The sequence below is a fragment of the Mixophyes fleayi genome, chromosome 2, assembly GCF_038048845.1.
Source record: "Mixophyes fleayi isolate aMixFle1 chromosome 2, aMixFle1.hap1, whole genome shotgun sequence".
In the NCBI taxonomy this organism is placed as follows: Eukaryota; Metazoa; Chordata; class Amphibia; order Anura; family Limnodynastidae; genus Mixophyes; species Mixophyes fleayi.
In genome coordinates this window covers 38,216,948-38,236,477 of record NC_134403.1, presented here as the reverse complement: position 1 = coordinate 38,236,477, position 19,530 = coordinate 38,216,948, and the positions used below count along the sequence as shown (strand labels likewise).

The 19,530-nt window shown below is 42.4% G+C and overlaps 1 protein-coding gene across 1 annotated transcript in view; it reads left to right on the top strand.

The window, feature by feature from the left end:
* Positions 1-19,530, top strand: part of CWF19L2 (CWF19 like cell cycle control factor 2) — a 112,418-nt gene that overhangs the window by 14,453 nt on the left and 78,435 nt on the right. The window contains exons 5-6 of the mRNA XM_075198821.1: positions 8,634-8,753; positions 19,130-19,223. Of these exons, the coding sequence (XP_075054922.1) occupies positions 8,634-8,753; positions 19,130-19,223 (214 nt within the window). The remainder of the gene's footprint in view (positions 1-8,633; positions 8,754-19,129; positions 19,224-19,530) is intronic.

Below are 19,530 nucleotides of genomic sequence, written 5' to 3'. Positions count from 1 at the left end.
CTAAAAAAAGTTACCTGCTCGTCTGTCTGCACCACTTCTCAACTAACTAGTTAGAGCTACTTTACTTTCCTATCAGACATTTGTTTGGAGGGGAAGAGGATGGGAAGTAGGGAGCAGTAGGGACTTGCGGCTTGCTGTATGTAACCAGACTTTACCCAAGGAGGGAACATAAAAACGGACAACAGTTTCACATTTCCTGCACATAAAAGAAATAGAGGGTACGTTTGAGGCAAGTTTACCTTTGGAAAACCCTAAGCTTGGTTATGTAGAGTAGCATTCAATCAAGACCTTATAGCGGGTATCTGATGTGTGGGTTGGATTGGGGTTTAGGCTGACAAACCTTCTCTTTTGACCTTGCAAATTTGAGGGAGTCCCTGTATTTTACCCTTCTTTCAGTGAGGAACAGATCCCCCCTTATCTTATTTAGCATGCAGCACTCCCTCTGGCTACCATGCCGGTTATAAAGGGAGACTGTGGGGGGGGGGGGGGGGGGGATTGAAAAGTTTCTCTGTAACTGCTGTGCCATGTGTTGCAATGTCAGTATGATTAAATAAAACACATATGCAGATATTCACATCTCCATCTCCTTCAGGATGAAAGTGTGTTTTCTGTTGGAAACCTTGTTATAACTTTGTTCCTACGTTAATTCACCTAGAATGAAAAGTGACTTATTGTCTGAGTATTTCAATTGCTTCACACCCCAATGCCATGATTTGTCCAAGCTGTCTCCTCATCTAGGAATTGATAAGTCAGAGAGCCATCTGGGCACACAAGCCGAATGTCCCATTGAACTGGAGGACGCAGGTGTTCAGTGTATTCACTAACTGCTTCCAGGATTAATCACACAAATGTCCCTGGTCCATGTTTGCCGAGCAACATATGGATTAAGTTCTCCATCATTAACAATTGAAGTTTTTAATACTTTCAGAAAGATTGATGTGCTTTCTTTTGGCTAATATCCTTAAAACAAATACATTTTAATATGTTGTATATAATTTTTTCAAGTAAAAAAATCTTTTAAAGTGTGTTTGGCTCTGAGCACCTTTATTGCATCCAGTTTTCATGTTTTGCTTGTCTGTGTGTACCAATATTAGATTATATCATCAGAATGCTTACCACATAATAAAATCAGATAATCAGAAAACACCTAGTAAATCAGATCATTACAGCTCACCACGTAATAAATGTGATTATCGGAATGCTCAGCGCCTAGTAAATCAAAACTTTAGAATGCTCACAGTAGCAGGAGGTGTGTTTATCATGTGGGAGGGAGTGGTTATGTTAGTGTGGGCAGATATTCATGTGTCGGCTCAGTGTCATAGGGTGAGTAGTTGACTGGAGTTAAGTGGGAATCTGGCAGAGGCTAGAAACATTTCTAAATATAATCAATATGATTAATCAAAAGTCATCAATATACTAAAAATTTAGTTTCTTGCATTCGCCAGTGACATTGAATTCTTATTTAATCATAATTTATTTTTTTGATATTTTTATGTTCTAAAATAATGTGAACAGAGAGTTTTGCAGGTGCTGTAATGACTCACCATCTGATTGTGTTATTTTTTTTTTTTTTAAGCCATGTACATCATACAGAAATGATTTCTCTTTCACACTAGTTGGCGGACACTGCTCAACTTGGGGTATAGAGGGCGCTGTGGGAGTAATGGCACTAAAAAACTTGTCTAGCTTGCTAACCTCCCCTCTATGCCCCCTCCACCGGAAGGGCTAGCTCAGTCTTTTTCTTAGTGCCTACGGAGTAGGGCACTTTAGTCTAGTCTTAGAATTTTTTATAGATAGCTAGGATTTCTCCACGGCAATCAAAGAGCTGACACAGTCTGTTGCCGAATTAAGCAGAGATAACCCACGCCTGGGGATGGTAGGTGCTGATACCTGTTCCTCTTCTCCAGGTACGCAGTCCTCAGACGCCATTCCTTCGGGACAGGCGTCTCAGTTGCTGCAGGGTGGTCCAGGGGTCTCCCAGGAACCTGTTTGGATGAGTAGTTTGGAATGGTCTGTGCAGGGGTTGACCAGAGTGTCTAATTCCCTTGAAAAATTGTTCCATTCGAGTATGGCAGGTGGACGGCTTAAGCGCTTGGATTTGCCTATTGCCCAGGAGTTAGTAGATTTGGACACGGATCCGTCCGAATTGGGGAATGGTGATGTTCTAAAGGATTCTGACTATGAGAACTTGCCCACAGGTGAGGAGGATATGTCCAATAGACAGGACATTGAGGTCCTTATCCTGGCAGTGCGACAGGTTCTTAACATATCGGATGGGGAACAATCTGTATCTCAGACCTCCACGTTTAAAAGGGCAAAGAAAAGAACGTTTTCTTCCCTCCTTCTGCACAACTGTTGGAAATTTGGGACAAGGCCAAACTTAAGCCTGATAATAAATTTCAGATTCCCAGACAAATCTGAAATTTTCTACTCCCTTAGCAGATTCAGATCTAGTATCATAGGAGACTCGTCCCAGTATCAATGCTCCTATTGCACATTTGGCGAAGTCTACTGTTTTTCGTTGCTGAATGCAGCGTCTCTTAAAGACAGTACTGACAAAAGTGTGAAGCGATTTTGAAATTGATTTATTAAGCGTCTGGGGTGTGCCTGAGCCCGGTGATGGTGGTGGCTTGGGTCGTTAATGCTGTTGAAAAGTGGGCCACTACCCTTCTTGCAGTAATTCAGTCTGGCTCCTCTGGCAGAGCATATTAAAGATGCTGCTGAGTTTTTAGGGGATGAGGGTCAGGGGTTGTCAAAAACCTCTTCCTTAGCAGTGGCAGCTAGGCGCACATTATGGTTAAGATCTTGGGAGTCAGATGCTGATTTCAAGATAGCTTTGGAATCTGTCCTATATGATGGAGTGACTTTGTTTGGTTCTTCTTTGGACAAATTCATTGCTCAGGCTACAGGGGGGAAGAGTGCTCTTCTTTTCCGGTAGCTGCTCCAAAACAAAAAGGGAGGAGTTTTCACTCCTTTCGCTTTGCCTGTTGCTCAAGAGGTGGTTCTTCCAGAAGCTAAGCCCCGGTTACAAGGGGAGGGGGGCAAAGAGGCAGACAGGCCTGGACAGAACCTTGCCCTGCCCCTAAGCCAGCAGACAAACAAGCAGCATGTCTTCCTGTATCCTCCATCGGGGGCTCCGGTGGTGGGAGCGCGCCTACTGTTCTTTTAGGAGCGGTGGCTCAGGTCCACCACAGACATCTGGGTGAAAGGTATAATGTCCAGAGGATACATTTTGGACCTGGTGGGGACACCTGCATGGCATTTCATGACTACACCTTTTCCCAGGGAGTCATAGAAAACACAAGCTTTGCAGGGGGCACTCACTTCGGGTTGATTGTTCCAGTTCCAGTTGTTTGGGCAGAGAGGTCAAGGCATTTACTGTCACCTTTTTCTGGTGAAAAACCCGGATCGGTCCTTCAGACCAGTTATAAACCTGAAGAATCTCAACAACTGCTTACGGGTACCCAGCTTTCGAATGGAGTCCATCAGATCTATAATAAATTCCATGAAGAATGGCGAGTACTTGGCATCCTTGGATATCAAGGATGCTTGCCTACACATTCCGATATGGACAGGTCATCAATGTCTCTTGCGGTTTACGGTGGGTCTGGAGCATTTTCAGTTCAGGGCTTTCCCATTCGGTTTGACCACCTCACCGTGAGTATAATGGCAGCCGAGCTGCGTTTACAAGGGGTGACTATTTTACATTACCTATACGGCCTGCTGATCAAGGCGGAGTCGTTACCTCAGCTTCAGTTACATCTGCAGCTGACTAGGGACATTCTGCAGGAACACGGATGGGTGATCAACTACAAAAAATCCAGTTGGATACCAACTCAACGTATGGTGTTCCTGGGATTGTTGTTCGACACAAATTGTCAAATTGTCAGAGGGTTTTTCTCCGTTCAGACAAAGTGTGGAAGATCCGGCGTCATGTGAGATCTCTAAATCGTGTATCAGTACTTCAGTGTATGAAGCTACTGGGTCTCATTGTTTCCTCGTTCGAGGCTCTGCTGTTTGCTCGTTTCCATTCGCGCACGTTCCAGCAGGAGATTCTGGCAAAGTGGTTGAGGTCGGATCCCCACTTAGAAAGGCAGGTCTTTCGGTTGTCACCAACAACACGCCTGTCTCTTTTCTGGTGGCTGAGGAGGGACATCCTAACACAGGGGCGTCCTTCTTGGAGTGGAACTAGACCGTGGTAACGATGGAAGCCAGCTTGTCAGGGGTGGAGTGCAGTCACTCTTCACCTCAGATTGCAAGGGACTTGGACGCCAGAGGGAGCATGGTTGCCCATGAATGTTCTGGAAGTATGGGCAGTATTCAATGCTATAGTTCAGGCACAGTCCTTTCTGGCACGTCGGCCGATCCCAATACAGATGGACAATACTATGAGTTCAATTCCCGACCATGGCCTTATCTGTGTGGAGTTTGTATGTTCTCCCCATGTTTGCGTGGGTTTCCTCCGGGTTCTCCGGTTTCCTCCCACACTCCAAAAAAACATACTAGTAGGTTAATTGGCTACTATCAAAATTGACCCTAGTCTCTCTCTCTGTCTGTGAGTGTGTGTCTATATTAGGGAATTTAGACTGTGAGCTCCAGTGGGGCAGGGACAGATGTGAATGAGTTCTCTGTACAGCGCTGCGGAATCAGTGGCGCTATATAAATAAATGGTGATAATGATGATGATGCTACGGCGGTAGCTTACATAAATCATCAAAGAGGAACAAGGAATCCTCTTGCTACGAAGGAAGTGTCAAAGATCATGAAAATGGCGGAACAATAAATTCTGCAAGCCCGTCACCCAGGTGAATGATCGCTCCATCTGGAGGTGTTTTCTCAAATAGTCCTCTGAGGGGGTCAGCCAGAAATAGACATGATGGCCTTGCGGCACAACCGCAAGGTAGAAAGGTATTGTGCCAGTTCAAGAGACCCTCGGGTGTTCTTAGTGGACACTATGACGGTACACTGGAACTTCAAGTAGGTGTACCGTTACCCTCCACTTCCGAAGCTACCGCGGATCTTGCAGAAAGTGAGGCGAAAGGGTCCCAGTGATTCTATTGGCACCAGATTGTCCGAGAAGAGCGTGGTACTCTGATCTAGACATGTCGGTGGATCATCCTTGGTGTCTGCCTCTCAGGAAGGATCTTCTCAGTCAAGGTCCATTCTTTCATTAGGACCTAGATTGATTGGCTTTGACGGCTTGGAAGTTGAATCCTTGATTTTCGGAGAGAGTGGTTCAAACCATGAGCCAGGCGAGAAAACCGTCATCATTCACCATTTATCACCGCATTTGGAAAGCATATATATGTTGGTGTGAGAAGATCAAAGTGTCTACTAATTCTTTTCATTTAGCCAGGGTGTTGGATTTTTCTGCAATATGGTCTGGACAAGGGATTGAGATTGTCTTCCCTAAAGGTCCAGGTAGCGGCGTTGTTGGTGTATTTTCAGAAATGTATAGCTCTGTTACCGGCGGTGCAAAGGTTTCTACAGGGTATGCTTCATGTACAACCGCCAGTGACTCTGTGGGACCTAAACTTGGTCCTTTCGGCGCTTCAAAAGTCGCCCTTTGAACCTTTTGGAGTCTGTTTCTTTAAAACTTCTCTCGTGGAAAGTGATCTATTTGCTGGCCATTGCTTCGGCCAGATGGGTTTCAGAGTTGGCAGTCCTGTCATGTTGGGCTCTTCTTACTATTTTCAATGATGATCGTGCGGTGCTTAGAATTAAGCCTTCGTTTCAACCAAAGGTGGTCTTGAGGTTTCACAAACATCAGGATATTGTTCTGCCGGTTCTTCCTCAGGATTCGCTGTCGCCTGGTCAGGACTCTTTAGATGTGGTCAGAGCTTTGAGGATTTATGTGGGCCCTACAGCTTCGGTTCGGAAGACTGATAGTCTTCTAGTCCTGTATGACTGTCGCAAGCGTGGCTGACCGGCCACAAAGCAGACAGTGGCTAGATAGATCACAGCTACTATCCGGCAGGCGTACATTGTGGAGGGCTCTCCGGTTCCTGAAGGTCTGACAGCTCATTCCACGAGGTCGATTAGCGCATTTTGGGCGGCTTGGCATGGTGCCTCGGCTGAGCAGTTGTGTAGGGCAGCTACTTGGTCTTCATACATCCACCAGGTTTTATCTTTTACACGTCTTTGCTTCAAAAGACGTAGGTTTTGGCCGTAAAGTTTTACGTGCCGCTCATTCTGAGCATTCCCACCCATAGGGGCAGCTTTGGAACGTCCCTAAGGTGAGCAGAGTCCCCCAACTAGTGTGAAAGAGAAAATAGGATTTTCGTATTTGCCGTAAAATCTTTCTCTGAACACGAGTTGGGGGACACTGCGCTCCCACCCTTTGTTCTGACAGTCCTGTTGTATGTTCTGTGGTGTGGTGGGATTTTTTTCCCGCCCTCTCTTGTGGTTTGGTTAGTAATAAACTGAGTTCTTTCGGGGGAGGAGGCATTGAGGGAAGGAGACCAGGCTAGACAAGTTTTTTAGTGCCATTACTCCCACAGCGCCCTCTATACCCCAAGGTGAGCAGTGTCCCCCAGCTCGTGTTCAGAGAAAGAGATTTTACGGTTAGTACAAAAATCTTATTTTCCTCCTGCTGAGTATCAGAACCACAGTAGTCCAACACCTGATGCCACTTTTGTTCCCCTATTGCCTCAGCTCCAATGAATTTCCAGGATCTTAGTTTTTCCACACCAAAATAAATCATTTTTTGGGTTTGGGTAAGGGGAAATGTTCTCCCTCAACCAAGTCCTTCTGAAAGCCTCTGCCAATACTCGCCTTTACTACACTTTTCACCCCTTCACGTGATCAGGAAGCTGCTTGTGTTTTACCTGCTGTACAAACATGACCAGAAGTAGGTATACAAATCCCTTTTTAAATCTGAAAACCTGGACACTGTTGATTTAGATTCAGCCTGTAGGAAAGTTTCCATTCTGAGTATCAATGGCAGAGTTGTCCTGTGAAAATTGGAAAACACTGGGGGTAGATTTATCAAACTTTCTAAAAAGTAAAAGTGGAGATGTTGCCCATAGCGGCCAGATTATAGCTAGCATTTTCTAGAATGCACTAGATTATTATTATTATTATTATTATTATTATTATTATTATTATTATTAATTTTTATTATTATTATTAATTTTTATTTATAAGGCGCCACTAGGTATCCGTAGCGCCGTACAGGGACAGACAAACACGATACAGGGAGAGACAGCACGGAACAGTTAACAAAAAGCACAGTAACTCGGAAGCTCAATGTACAGCTAGATGAGAGGTGAGAGCCCCCAGCGGTGTAGCTAGAGGGGCAGAAGGGCAGGAGGACCTCACGGAGGAGACAAGGAGCTGGAGAGCAGAGTTAAGGTGGTGGAGAACAGGAGGAGAGGAGGCCCTGCTCGAAGGAGCGTACAATCTAAGGGGAGGGTAGGACGTACAGAGACACAAGGGTAGGAAGAGGAGAGGGAGAGGGGGGAGAGGAGAATGACGAGGAGGGAGGCAGGAGGAGGGCAGGATAGGGAGGGCAGGATAGGGAGGGCGGTAGGTGGGAGGCTGGAAGGAGGTCGGTTAGGTAGGGGACTGGAAGGCTTTGAGGAAGAGGTGGGTTTTTAAGGCCCGTTTGAAGCTGGACAAGTTGGGGGATGTTCTGATGGAGCGGGGGAGCTGGTTCCAGTGGAGGGGGGCAGCGCGGGAGAAGCCTTGGATGTGAGCATGGGAGGAGGTAGCCAGGGGGGAGGAGGGGCGACGGTCATTAGCCGAACGCAGAGGGCGGGATAGAGCGTGGATTAATCAATGATGAGCGCACTCGTCTTCCTTGACGACCGATCCTTCCAAAGGGCCGCACAGAGAAAGGAGGGAGAGCGAACAGCACTCTGTCTGGCGTTATGTAACGTGACATCCCTGAAGTCACATGATGAGGTCACGTGACAGTAAAGTCAGCTGCCCACTGCCTGCCTTATTCTCTGCTTTAACACAGGCATAGTGGGCTGCTGGCGGACTGTTGCCCACCACTGTGTTAAATGATATCTAGAATCTGAATGGTTGTTTTGGGCAACACCTACACTTTTCCTTTTTAGAAGGTTTAATAAATCTGCCCCAGGGCCTTTCTCAGTCTATAAAATCTGCCCTCCAAGTTTTTGACTCTGGCAACCTGCAAGCAAGTTAATAATACCATCTCTGCAAATTTGCATTCCTAAGTAAAAGTGAGAGCAGCTTTATTGCTTCCCTCAGCAGAGGAATAAATGAAGATTTTTCCGTAGACTGCATCAGCAACCATTTGTAGTGACGTTGTTTTAGTATCTGCTGCCTAATTGTGGAAATGATGACACATGCATCTCTTCAGTATCAATAAAGGCTTCTCCAATGACTACATTTTATTTAGATATAGTTTGTTTTGTTTTTTTACCTTCACAGTGAAATATTACGTTGTTCTGTGTCTTTTTATGGTGAACATTTCCCAGTGAATCGAGTTAAATTTCTGACACTTGTGTGAGAATTGTGCACGGTTTATAATGCTAGCAATGTGCTGGTGACGCACCAGCCACTTAGGTACCTGACAGTTTCTGTGTAGTAAAGCTTTTTACCCATGAGACCAAAGATCCGCTCTATGTTTTGTAATGCTAAATGAACCCGTGCTTCCATTTCAGAGGGACGAGTGGATGACCTTAGACTTTATGTCTTTGAAAGCGACATCGACAGCCGCATTAAGAGCAGAAAAACAAAAGGAAAAAACACTGGAGCGTGAAAAAGCTGAAGCTGTAGAAAAGGTAACAAAGTCATTCATCTGAAAGCTGTATAGACTGGTGTCTTCAGTGAATTTAATAGTTGTCTTGGAAAACTTTGTGTTTCCAACTTATCTATTATGTTGTGTGCATTGCTTTGTTTCTGGGATAAGTAATGGAACGCTGTGTCTAAAGGATAATTTCAGCCAACATTCACTTTCAGTTGGAATATCCTAAGTAAAACCCAAAAGATTACTTGCCTGGGGTCCGGCATTCATGGGATCCAGTAGGTTTCATGAACCTTGCATGTGCCGCCGCTGGTCAGCGCGCTCCTACGTGTCTGTAAAAAGATCAGGGGGTAAATTTATCAATCTGTGGGTTTGAAAAAGTGGAGATGTTGCCTATAGCAACCAATCGGATTCTAGCTGTCCTTTTGTAGAATTTACTAAATAAATGATAACTAGAATCTGATTGGTTGTTATAGGCAACATCTCCACTTTTTCAAACTCGCAGCTTGATAAATTTACCACCAGGCCATGAAGAGTGTGGACACCAGAGTACCTAACAAATAGTCCGAACACCGTATCCCAAGTAAGAAATCTTTTTTGGAATAGGTTTTCCTTGGTATATTCCACCGAAAACTGAATCATTTTAATCTAAATGGGCCTATTTGCATTACATACATAAGTCTTAAAAAATGAATCCACATAAAATGCAGCGTGCTCTCTATAACAGAAGGTACTAATTACATTCACCAATATATATCCAAAAATTCCATAAGCTTGGCAAAACTAAAGGTATACAATATAAAACTGTGTGCCTGGAAGCAGCTTTTTATATACGTACATGCCTTCTATATATGGCTGCTAAAGTACACAGCAGAGAGCAACTGAGAGCCCAAAATGGTAAACATAGATGACATTACGCTTGCTTACAGGTGTCATTTTAACGTAAAATTTATTTAAGATCAAAAATTGAATGGGATTATACTCTGAGAGTCATTCCTTTAGTAGAGAAACTTAATTGTAACGAATGTTTGCTTATATACACTTAGGGGTAGATTTATCAAATCTTCTAAAAAAGGAAAAGTGGAGGTGTTGCCCATAGCAACACCTCAGATTCTAGATATCATTTATCTAATACATTCTGGAAAATGATAGCTAAACCTGATTTGTTGCTCTGGGCCCCTCCACTGCTTTTTCTTTTTATAATGTTTGATAAATCTACCCCTCTAGGTGAGAGACAGGAGGGAAGAGGGCCCTGCTCATAAGTGCTTACATCCGAAAGGGAGGGAAACAGACAGGAGGCACAATGGGGAGTTAGAGGGGATCAATCGCAAGGGGAGAAAGAGGAGATTGAGCATGGAGAGAAAGTTAATTGGATGGCTGGTAGGATTTGAGGAACAGATAACTTTTAAATGCCCGCTTGAAGGTGCACAAATTAAGGGACAGTCGGATGGAGTGTGGGAGGTTGTTCCATAGGGAAAGGGGGCAGCCCTGGATTCTGGAGTGGGATGAGGTGATCAGAGTGGAGGATAGGCAACGGTCATTGGCCGATTGTTGGGAACGGGATTCATTGACTAAATTCTCCTCTATATAGCTATTAGGAAGTGACACCTGTCCTAGGTTCTACCACCTAGTAAAAGTCATATGAAATTGGGGCTATTGATTGGTTCTCCCTTTCTGTATTACAAAACTGGCAGAATTTTACTGGTAATGCAGCTTTAAATAAGATGCTTTTTGTTTTGTTTTATTTTATTTCTGCCCCAAGTTACTGAAATAAGGGATATCCAAAAGAAACAACTGTGAAAAATATTTACAAATGTTTAAGAAACTCAGGGATTCCTCTTTATACAGTTTATTTTATTCTATTATTCCTTTACTGTCCAGCATACAGCGTAACATTGTGTACTGCAGTGCTAATGGCAGACCTTTGCACAGTGATCTTCTGTAATGCACTTGCAGTTTCATTGCTAACCTTTCCTAACACTCTGTTTTCTGTGTCTTCTCAAACTTGTCCACAGTATATGCCTCACAAATAGGGCTCATGTAATAATACTGTTGAGCAGCAGTAAATTTGGAGCATACCAATTCTGGTTTACAGATGAAGCCCTCCCTTATTTGCTTACATGTGTCTTTAAGAGTTTGTTTACTGAAATCCAAATCCGATTATAACAACTGATGTAACTTTTCCTTAAATTTATCGGTGTCCTGTCTAATGTCTGGGAGAACCGGAATACTTTAGGGACATGCACAGTTTGTGGACCTCCTGTTTTTTTGGAAGCTGTCCCAGTGAGGCAAAAAGTTGATTGTACCTCTCTCTAACTCCTAGGGGGAGATTCAACTGGTCGCCCTGTACCACCAGACGTCACCGCGTTGTCCGGCTGCGCACGTTGCTGGTCATTATGTTAAGGCATCTCCACTCATTTTTCATTACACCTATGGGGAGTGAGGAAAAATGATTGGAGATTCTATCCTTCAGCACAGTGCGTCTCTGGACTTCTACAGAGACACTACGTGCTGAATTGAATCTCCCCTCTAGACCTGAAATCGGCATTCCTCGAATGAAAGGGTCCTGTTACACAAAGTTAAAATATCCCTTAAACTTTCCCCAAATTAGGCAACATGCCTTCAGATGACAACGATTTCTATAGGCTCTTATGTACTGGGTTTTTTTTTTCACAGGACAGGCGGGGTTACTTAGGGCACAAGGTTTCAGATTCCTCGCACCTGAACATGGGGGCAAGACTCTGAACTTCCTAGTTTGGACATTTCCTGTCTGTTAGTATCTTAATGTTGCCAATCAGAGTACGCTTCCCATTGAGAAGCAGGCATTTACTATCGCTTGTCTCCATCTTTAACCTCTCAGTTCTCTCCTTCAGTCACATAATAATAAAAATAGCTGCATTTATTACTGAACAGACAGTGGATAAATCCAGATGACACTAATTCTTCTTTTACTGCAACAAATATATAGGAAAGTAGTAGAAGAAAAATTTTGAACTGGGACAAGTGTCCCTATCGTGTAAAGGCTCTAGATTTGGTTCTGGAACCTAGCCCAAGAATGATCTTCCAATTGGAATTTGTTTAAAGAATTGGAACTATGAGATACCTATATACAATTTAAACTACTTCTACTCCATTTACACATGTTCATGAAAAGTGTCTGGCATGGTCCTTATATGCAAATGAAAAATGATTTTCAAGAAGACTAAGGGGTAAATGTATCATACCCCGGTTTTTTCAACTCACGGTAGATCGGCGTCTTCGCAACTAGAATTTAAAGGGGAGATGGCTTCTAAAGGCAAACTTGCCTTTACAAGCCATCGCCCCTTTAAATTATAGCTGCAAAGACGCCGATCTCCCGTGTGTTGAAAAAACCGGGGTATGATACATTTACCCCTAAGTGCATTTCCTACTGAGTAACTCCGTTTAATTCCCAGACATGGTCAACAAGAACACTATTTTCACGCAGCACATTCAAGGACTTTTTTCAATTCACACAACTGTTCATTTACCACCACATTTTCTATTTAATTTAAAAATGTCAGAATCCTTATATTCTTATCTCAGAATGAATTTGGACAGTCAGGACAAAGGTCAGACTTAATTATCCTTGGCAATAAGATGGAACGACAGGCCACAGTGCAAATCCTCAAATAGGAATTTTAAAGTGTTACCTTACCTTGTTTTTATGGTGCTGGACTACACCCAGGAACTGGCCAGCTCTATTTATCCTTCCTTCTGCAGACGTCTACATCCCACTTCAAACACCATGTAATTGTGGAAGAAGGGTTCAGTAAAGTAGGAACCAGTCATGTTTACTTTGAATACTCTCCAGGTGTTTGCCTGATTTACAACTACCATAAATTTACCATGTAAATGCTGGAGAGTACACTGGTATTTACAGTATGAAACGGGGAATAGAAGAAAAAAAACTTTGTCATATTGTACATGGGCAGAACTCTAGATTTTGCTTAGAAAATAGTTCTCTCATCAGTGCATATTCCTTTCTTCTTGGCAATTACACAAGTCTCATTTTAGGAATTAAAACATCTTGAATATTGAGGCCTATTTTCTATTTTCTACACATCATCATCAGTTATTTATATAGAGCCACTAATTCCACAGCACTGTAAAGGGAACTGACATCAGTCCCTGCCCCATTGGAGCTTATAGTCTAAATTCCCTCTAAATTCCCTAACATACACACAGGCACAGACAGAGAGAGAGAGACTAGGGTCAATTTAATAGCAGACAATTAACCTACTAGTATGTTTTTGGAGTATGGGAGAAAACCGGATTAAGCAAAATCTCTTTGGCAGCTACTTTAATATCTAACATCTGGCATTTGATTGTTATTTTGTATCATCGCACATCTCTTTTTTTTTTTTTTTTTTTCTCTATTTCATTCCTCTTTTTTCCTTCTAGGACGCTGTGTAAGTTGCATACAGAAATCTGTTTAACTTGGGTCTGTCTATTTCCACAGTGTAGGTGAAAAATTAACTTCAAACCAGACATGGAGCAAAGGGATCTTTTACTTTAAACTAATGACCATCAATGACAGGATAGACCTCCTATGCCACCCTATACGTGTTGCTGAGGACCGGCTGGGCTTGCCTTGTCAATGCCCCCTTTCTTTATTCCAAATTGCGCCCCTCTAAACGCAGTATGGGGAGCCTGCTGTCACCTCTAGGCTCCTGCAGCAGCGCCTAGAACTTTCGGGTAACTTTCGCTTCTGGCATACCCCCTCACTGGGCACCTGGACTGGTATCCCTGACCTCTTCCTTTAGATCAGGGTGGCTGTGGATGGCTTTCCCTGGCCTATCACACTGGCCAGAGCTGCAAGATAGCGGGCAGAGCATTGGTACTGGAATGCTGGGTTCCAACCTCAAAGCAGACGGACAACGGAAAAGATTAGTCTAATCTGTAGGTCACAGGAATTGCTGCAGGTAAATAGGTGTCAAACCGGGATCTTGAAGAAGTGATGTTTCTTTAGCTCAAGTAGTCCTAATAAGGACAGTTAGACACACACTAGTTTAAGGTACTAGTGCTCTCCAGAAGTACTGTTGGTATAATGATACATGGTCAAACAGTGCTTGTTTTTATACATTGAGGCACCAAGTTGATTGTTTGATACCTCTCTTTGAGGGCCCCAATTTCCAACCAGGCCAATAAAGTCTGAAATATTTAGTTCAAAGATTAACATCAGGATGTGAGATGTTCTTTAAACTTGATTTTTAAATGCAATTTTTACTTAACACAATTTACACTAATCTGTGATATCAGAAATCACATTGTTCAGTCGTTTCCTTTCACTTTAACAAGGCAGGATAACAGGTAAACTACTCCCTGCGTTGCTTTCAGGCTAAAAAGTTTGTGTTGGTCTCTTCACATGAAAATAATTCATTAGCATGAGACTTCCTTTAGGAAAGTTTGAAGTTCCAATTTCCTCCCCTGGCACTGTCTCAGAAATAAATACATCTCCCATACCTTAATACAACACAATATAAATAAAATCAGTACACTGGCAATAACATAAATTTGCGCCCTGCGCTATTAGTTTAACTATATTTATACAAGAAGTTATTTATAAGTGATCCAGCCACACCATCACGTCCATCTTTTGCTTTTGCATATCATGAGAGGCGGCTATAATGGATTCCTCATTATGTGATCATTGCTATACATTAATAGCACCTTGTTTTTCCACAATTAGAGGACTTATTAACATACATGATGGTTTTACATTAGCTTTTACACTATTGTGAGAGAGCCACCTCAATTTAATAATTAATGAAATTTTATTTAAACCATTTTCATTATTCATCATAAATGTGTGATAGTGCCAGTGTTTTTACTGTTTAGTCAAAATTTATAGGGTTAAGGCAGCAGAAATTCGGGGATTGTAGGCTGCTCTTTACGCTTCCCCTAGTAGCCATTAATTCAATATGGTTTTTTTTCTTTTTTAATATATGTTTGTACTGCTTTTGGGCACACATGGCTACTGGCATAATGAGATTTAATTTCAGAATACACTTATTTATTCGGTACACTTGAGATGTGGCAGCTAAATGGGAAGACGATGGGGGAATTGTATCAAAATTAGCCTGGGGGGGGGAGAGAGCTTAAATCTGTCCTTGAAGAAAAGCGCAGAAAAATAAATGGTAGCAAAAGAAGTGAGAAGAAATAGTGTAAACTAGCAATAAACTTAATAGTCTATGCGAAAAGTTTCTATTATTGCCATATCAATGATATAATGGTTCTCTTTAATGAAAATGCTGTTGGTCGGTGAATGATATCACTGCATGTGCAGTAATTGGCTGCCTCCATCCATGGATCTCATGCCTTTAAAATTCTCTTACAATATAGATAGCTCAGATAATAAAACGACCTCTGTCTTGTTTCCTTTCATATTGTCTGTGCCCTCACTGACAGTGCCCTAGTTTAGTAATCCACCAGTACCGTTAACTTGGAGACTAAGAATTTACTACTAAAAAAAAAAAGGAAGGTGTCCTGTGGTCCGCTCATTGAGGTTAGAAACCTTCCATTGAGCAGAACATTAGCCTTTGCTCTTCTGCTCAACGGGACGTTTCTGTCCCCCCCCTAATCTCATTTTAGGACTCCGGCGTTGACTGTGCTATATTTAGACTGCATTGCTTTAAATGTCCCCCCTGTGACAGGTTTGCAGGCTCACGTCTCTTTGGTGCTTCACTGTTTCACTTTGATGTGCCATATGCAATTAATATCGGGGATACCGATGGAAGAACCTAGGGGCAGGAGCTGGCTAGCTGGCAAATTTTAGCCCCGGAGGTGAGACTCGACTAATAGGAACATTTTAAGAGAAAAAATTGAAGTAGCCCAGTGACCCAGCCCAAGGTGGCTCACTATCGAACTGGCCCAGGGGGCTGATGAACCCCCAGCCCAGCCTGCTGGTTGGGAAGATTGGCAATTTAGGTAAAATTTATATGTTCAGACATAAATACAAATGCACATTTCTGGTTTGCCAATAATGACTTCTGCCTGTATATTTTACTCTTGCAGCCCTTCATGTTTATTTCTTATGACTCCTATAATATATGTGAGCGTTTCTATCGCTGCTGGAGAGTATTATTTGCCTTTGCATTTAGTAAACATAACCTGTAAACCGCAAGGAGAGTTATCTTCCTAAGGCATTTCTCTGTACTGCTGCTCTTGTGACCAGGCAGCTTTAATATTCGTGCTGACAATATTTGTCTCTCGCTATGGCTTTCTCAAGGTCATGTATCCTACAGACTAAATATCATTGAACTGGTACAGCAATTCTTTTTATGCGTGTGTGATGTCACTGTTCTGCTCATCTCTCCAAGTGCAAAATTGAAATGTATTTCATATTGTTATTAAAGTATTGCAGGTTCATATTTATGTTGTATTTATGCAATTTGTAGATGTTTGTGTAGCCCATTTTATATTGGTTATTTGCTTGCTTTTTATAGTAGCATGATGTTTGCATTGATTTGTGTTCAGTAATATATCATTTAGGGTCGTCCTAAATGTAGATATTAGCTGCTATGCCCTGCAGGAAACTGTGTGTCCTTCTTGCAATACGTTCTGGCTTCCTTACTATATTAATGGATAACTATTATAGAAAGGAAACAATAAGAAAAGGGCTAGGTTTACGGGGAACATTATTAACAATGACCGATGTAATATTTGATGGGAATCTTCAGGCTGCTGGTTTTAGGGCAGGATTAACAATTTTTCTTTTTCTCACCTTCTCTCACCCTCGTCACACCTAAACCCACCACAGAATTCCGCGACACGCCAAAAGGAAAAATATATACAAAAAAAAGCAGGAATTACAAAGTGCATACACAGAAATTACATTTAATTATTTTTTATTATAACGATTTTTAACTATGTTAGTTTATTAAATTATTAGCAATTAAATAGTCTCTGAAGCAACGCAACAGATAGCAGATGTGATCAGTGTCGGAATGCTTTCTCAAGGCATATTATTGTTCCCACCTCAGTCCTCACGTCTCTCGCACGCAAGGCAGCGACAACAGTGGAGAGAAAAGGAACACGCATGCGGGAACGTCACAAGCACTCAATACATTCATAAGTGTCAACCCATAGCATAATAATAATAATGATAGTAAACTCTTTTTTGCACTAAAATACTTTACAAACAAAACTTATGGAACAAATGATGAAGGTCTTCCAGTTAACAATAGTATATACCCCATGAATCTTCATCAGCATCATCACCATTTATTTATATAGCGCCACTAATTCCGAAGCGCTGTACAGAGAGCTCACTCGTATCAGTCCCTGCCCCATTGGGGCTTACAGTCTAAATTTCCTAACACACACACACACACACACACACAGATACACAGACTAGGATCAATTTGTTGGCAGCCAATTAACCTACCAGTATGTTTTTTTTGGAGTGTGGGAGGAAACCGGAGCACCCGGAGGAAACCCACACAAACATGGGGAGAACATACAAACTCCTCACAGATAAGGACATTGAACTCATGACCCCAGTGCTGTAAGGCAGAAGTGCTAACCACTGTTCCACCATGCTTTGTCTTCTGTTGGAGGCATTGCGCCATGGCAGACTTGGCAACATCTCGTGGCACACCGGTGTACAGTGATCAGGTGCAGGAGTTCACAATTATCTGTATCTTAAGGAGGCTGCTGCCCCCTTGGTGAGAGGATAGCACTGTTCAGCTTGATTCTGTAGCCCGCGCATGGTGGTTGTGCTGTCTTGTGGACCTTTTCTCTCCGAGCAAACTGAGAGAATATTGATTTTTATATTTTTTTTGCTACATATGTGAACCGATTTATACTAACAAAAAAAAAATCATTCTGCCCAGCTGGTGCCAGTCACTTCAGCATGCAGCCATATCTGCGTTACCCCCTAACAGTGCAGTGCTGCACAGTACTCGTCTGTCCCTGTAGACCTGTGTGGCTGCTACAGCTTTGTTCCAACATAACCATTAGGAGTTCTTACGGCACAAAAATAACCTGGGTGCGCTAATGACGGTGGTGTAGCTGTGAGTTTATTTGAAATCTGTCTTGCTTAGCATAGAAAATGACACGTCCTGGTTGTCCCATCACACCGCCCCCTCGCCATTACTCATGTCATTTTGTATAACTGTAATTCATCACATTAGATGCTGCAACATTACCATTTGCCCTTTGCCCCAGGCATGTATTGCTTTACATTCTCCTCACAATGTGAGGCTGCTGTTAGATGACAATAGGACTTTTATGCTTTCCAGATTGATTATTAGAACATTCGTTATATTTATCGTTTGTTAGATCTGCTGTCATCTTGCTGGTGGAGTTAGTATAGATCTCACAACTGTCCCAGAAATGGGTAAATGTGGCTTATTCAGAAGTAGAGTTTTTATCCTCCTCTTTTGTTTTACATGTACCTTGACCTACATTAGCATTCCTAGCCTTCAGAGAACAGTGTTTTTACTGAGTATTTCTATGTATAGACGGTACAAATATGTGTCTGCTGCAACATCTTTCATTTAATTCCGCAACAGTTTCTGTGCATGGTTATCTCCCAGCACAGGCAGCAAATCTGACGCTAATGCCAAAAACGAATGATCAAACTACAACCTGATTGGCCCGTGGTCCCTACAGGCCATAGGTCTACCTAAAAGTTGAATGTGACTGGCTGTCTTTACAATCTGATTGTTCCTGTCACTAGGCGGTTGTGCCACATTGTATGATTGTCGCATACATAGACTCCGCTTGTCTGGTGCTTGCTGGGTGGTAATTGAGTGATATTATCAGCACGGTGGCTCAGTGGTTAGCACTTCTGCCTCACAGCACTGGGGTCATGAGTTCAATTCCCGACCATGGCCTTATCTGTGTGGAGTTTGTATGTTCTCCTCGTGTTTGTGTGGGTTTTCTCTGAGTGCTCCGGTTTCCTCCCACACTCCAAAAACATACTAGTAGGTTAATTGGCTGCTATTAAATTGCCCTTAGTCTGTTTGTGTGTGTTAGGGAATTTAGATTGTAAGCTCTAAATTCAGGGACTTCAGGTAATGAGTTCTCTGTACAGCGCTGCAGAATTAGTGGCGCTATATAAATAGATGATATTTTTGCATTTTAATATACTTCGGTTGATGGTCTAGACTTATATCTTATGTGATGAACCTCTTTAATGTACCTCTCCTGTCAGTTTTACATTTTTATTTTGTGGGTGGCGGGACAGTATGAATTAAAATTGGTTAAAATTGTTCTTTAAAAATGAGTTTCTCGCTGTTTTTAGTCTTAGCATTTAAAATCCAACCCCAGTTTTGACACTTGAAGTGGGGAACTGGAACACATTGGGCTCTCATTTCTATTGTGCTTTTTACTAAAATGTTTTGGAGAGAATGTAGTGTTTGTTGAGATTGAATGTGTTTATTTCAGGTAAAGCTGCAAGCCAGGGAATTAAACCCATTCTGGAAGGATGGTGGTTCAGGATTGCCACCAGAGGAGGGAGATGTAACCTCAGTTAAAAAAGGTAAATGCAATTTCCGTTGAGGCGGCTTCCTATGCTTAGCTTGTCTGTTGTTATATTTCGCTGTCACACTGAAGAGTCTGGGGGCCTTGAAAGAATGGAAATTGCAGATCTGCTTCGACAGGAAAGGATTATTGCACATTTGTCATTTCTTTATTAGCATTTTTCTTCTTTTTGTATTTTGTTTTTGTAACAAATTAACAGAACAAGTTTACTAAAGTTTCTTTGCAAGCATAGTACAGTTTTCTAATATTTCCCAGTTAAGTCCAAATCCACAAAGGTGACTCCTCGCAGGATCCAGGAGATGTTT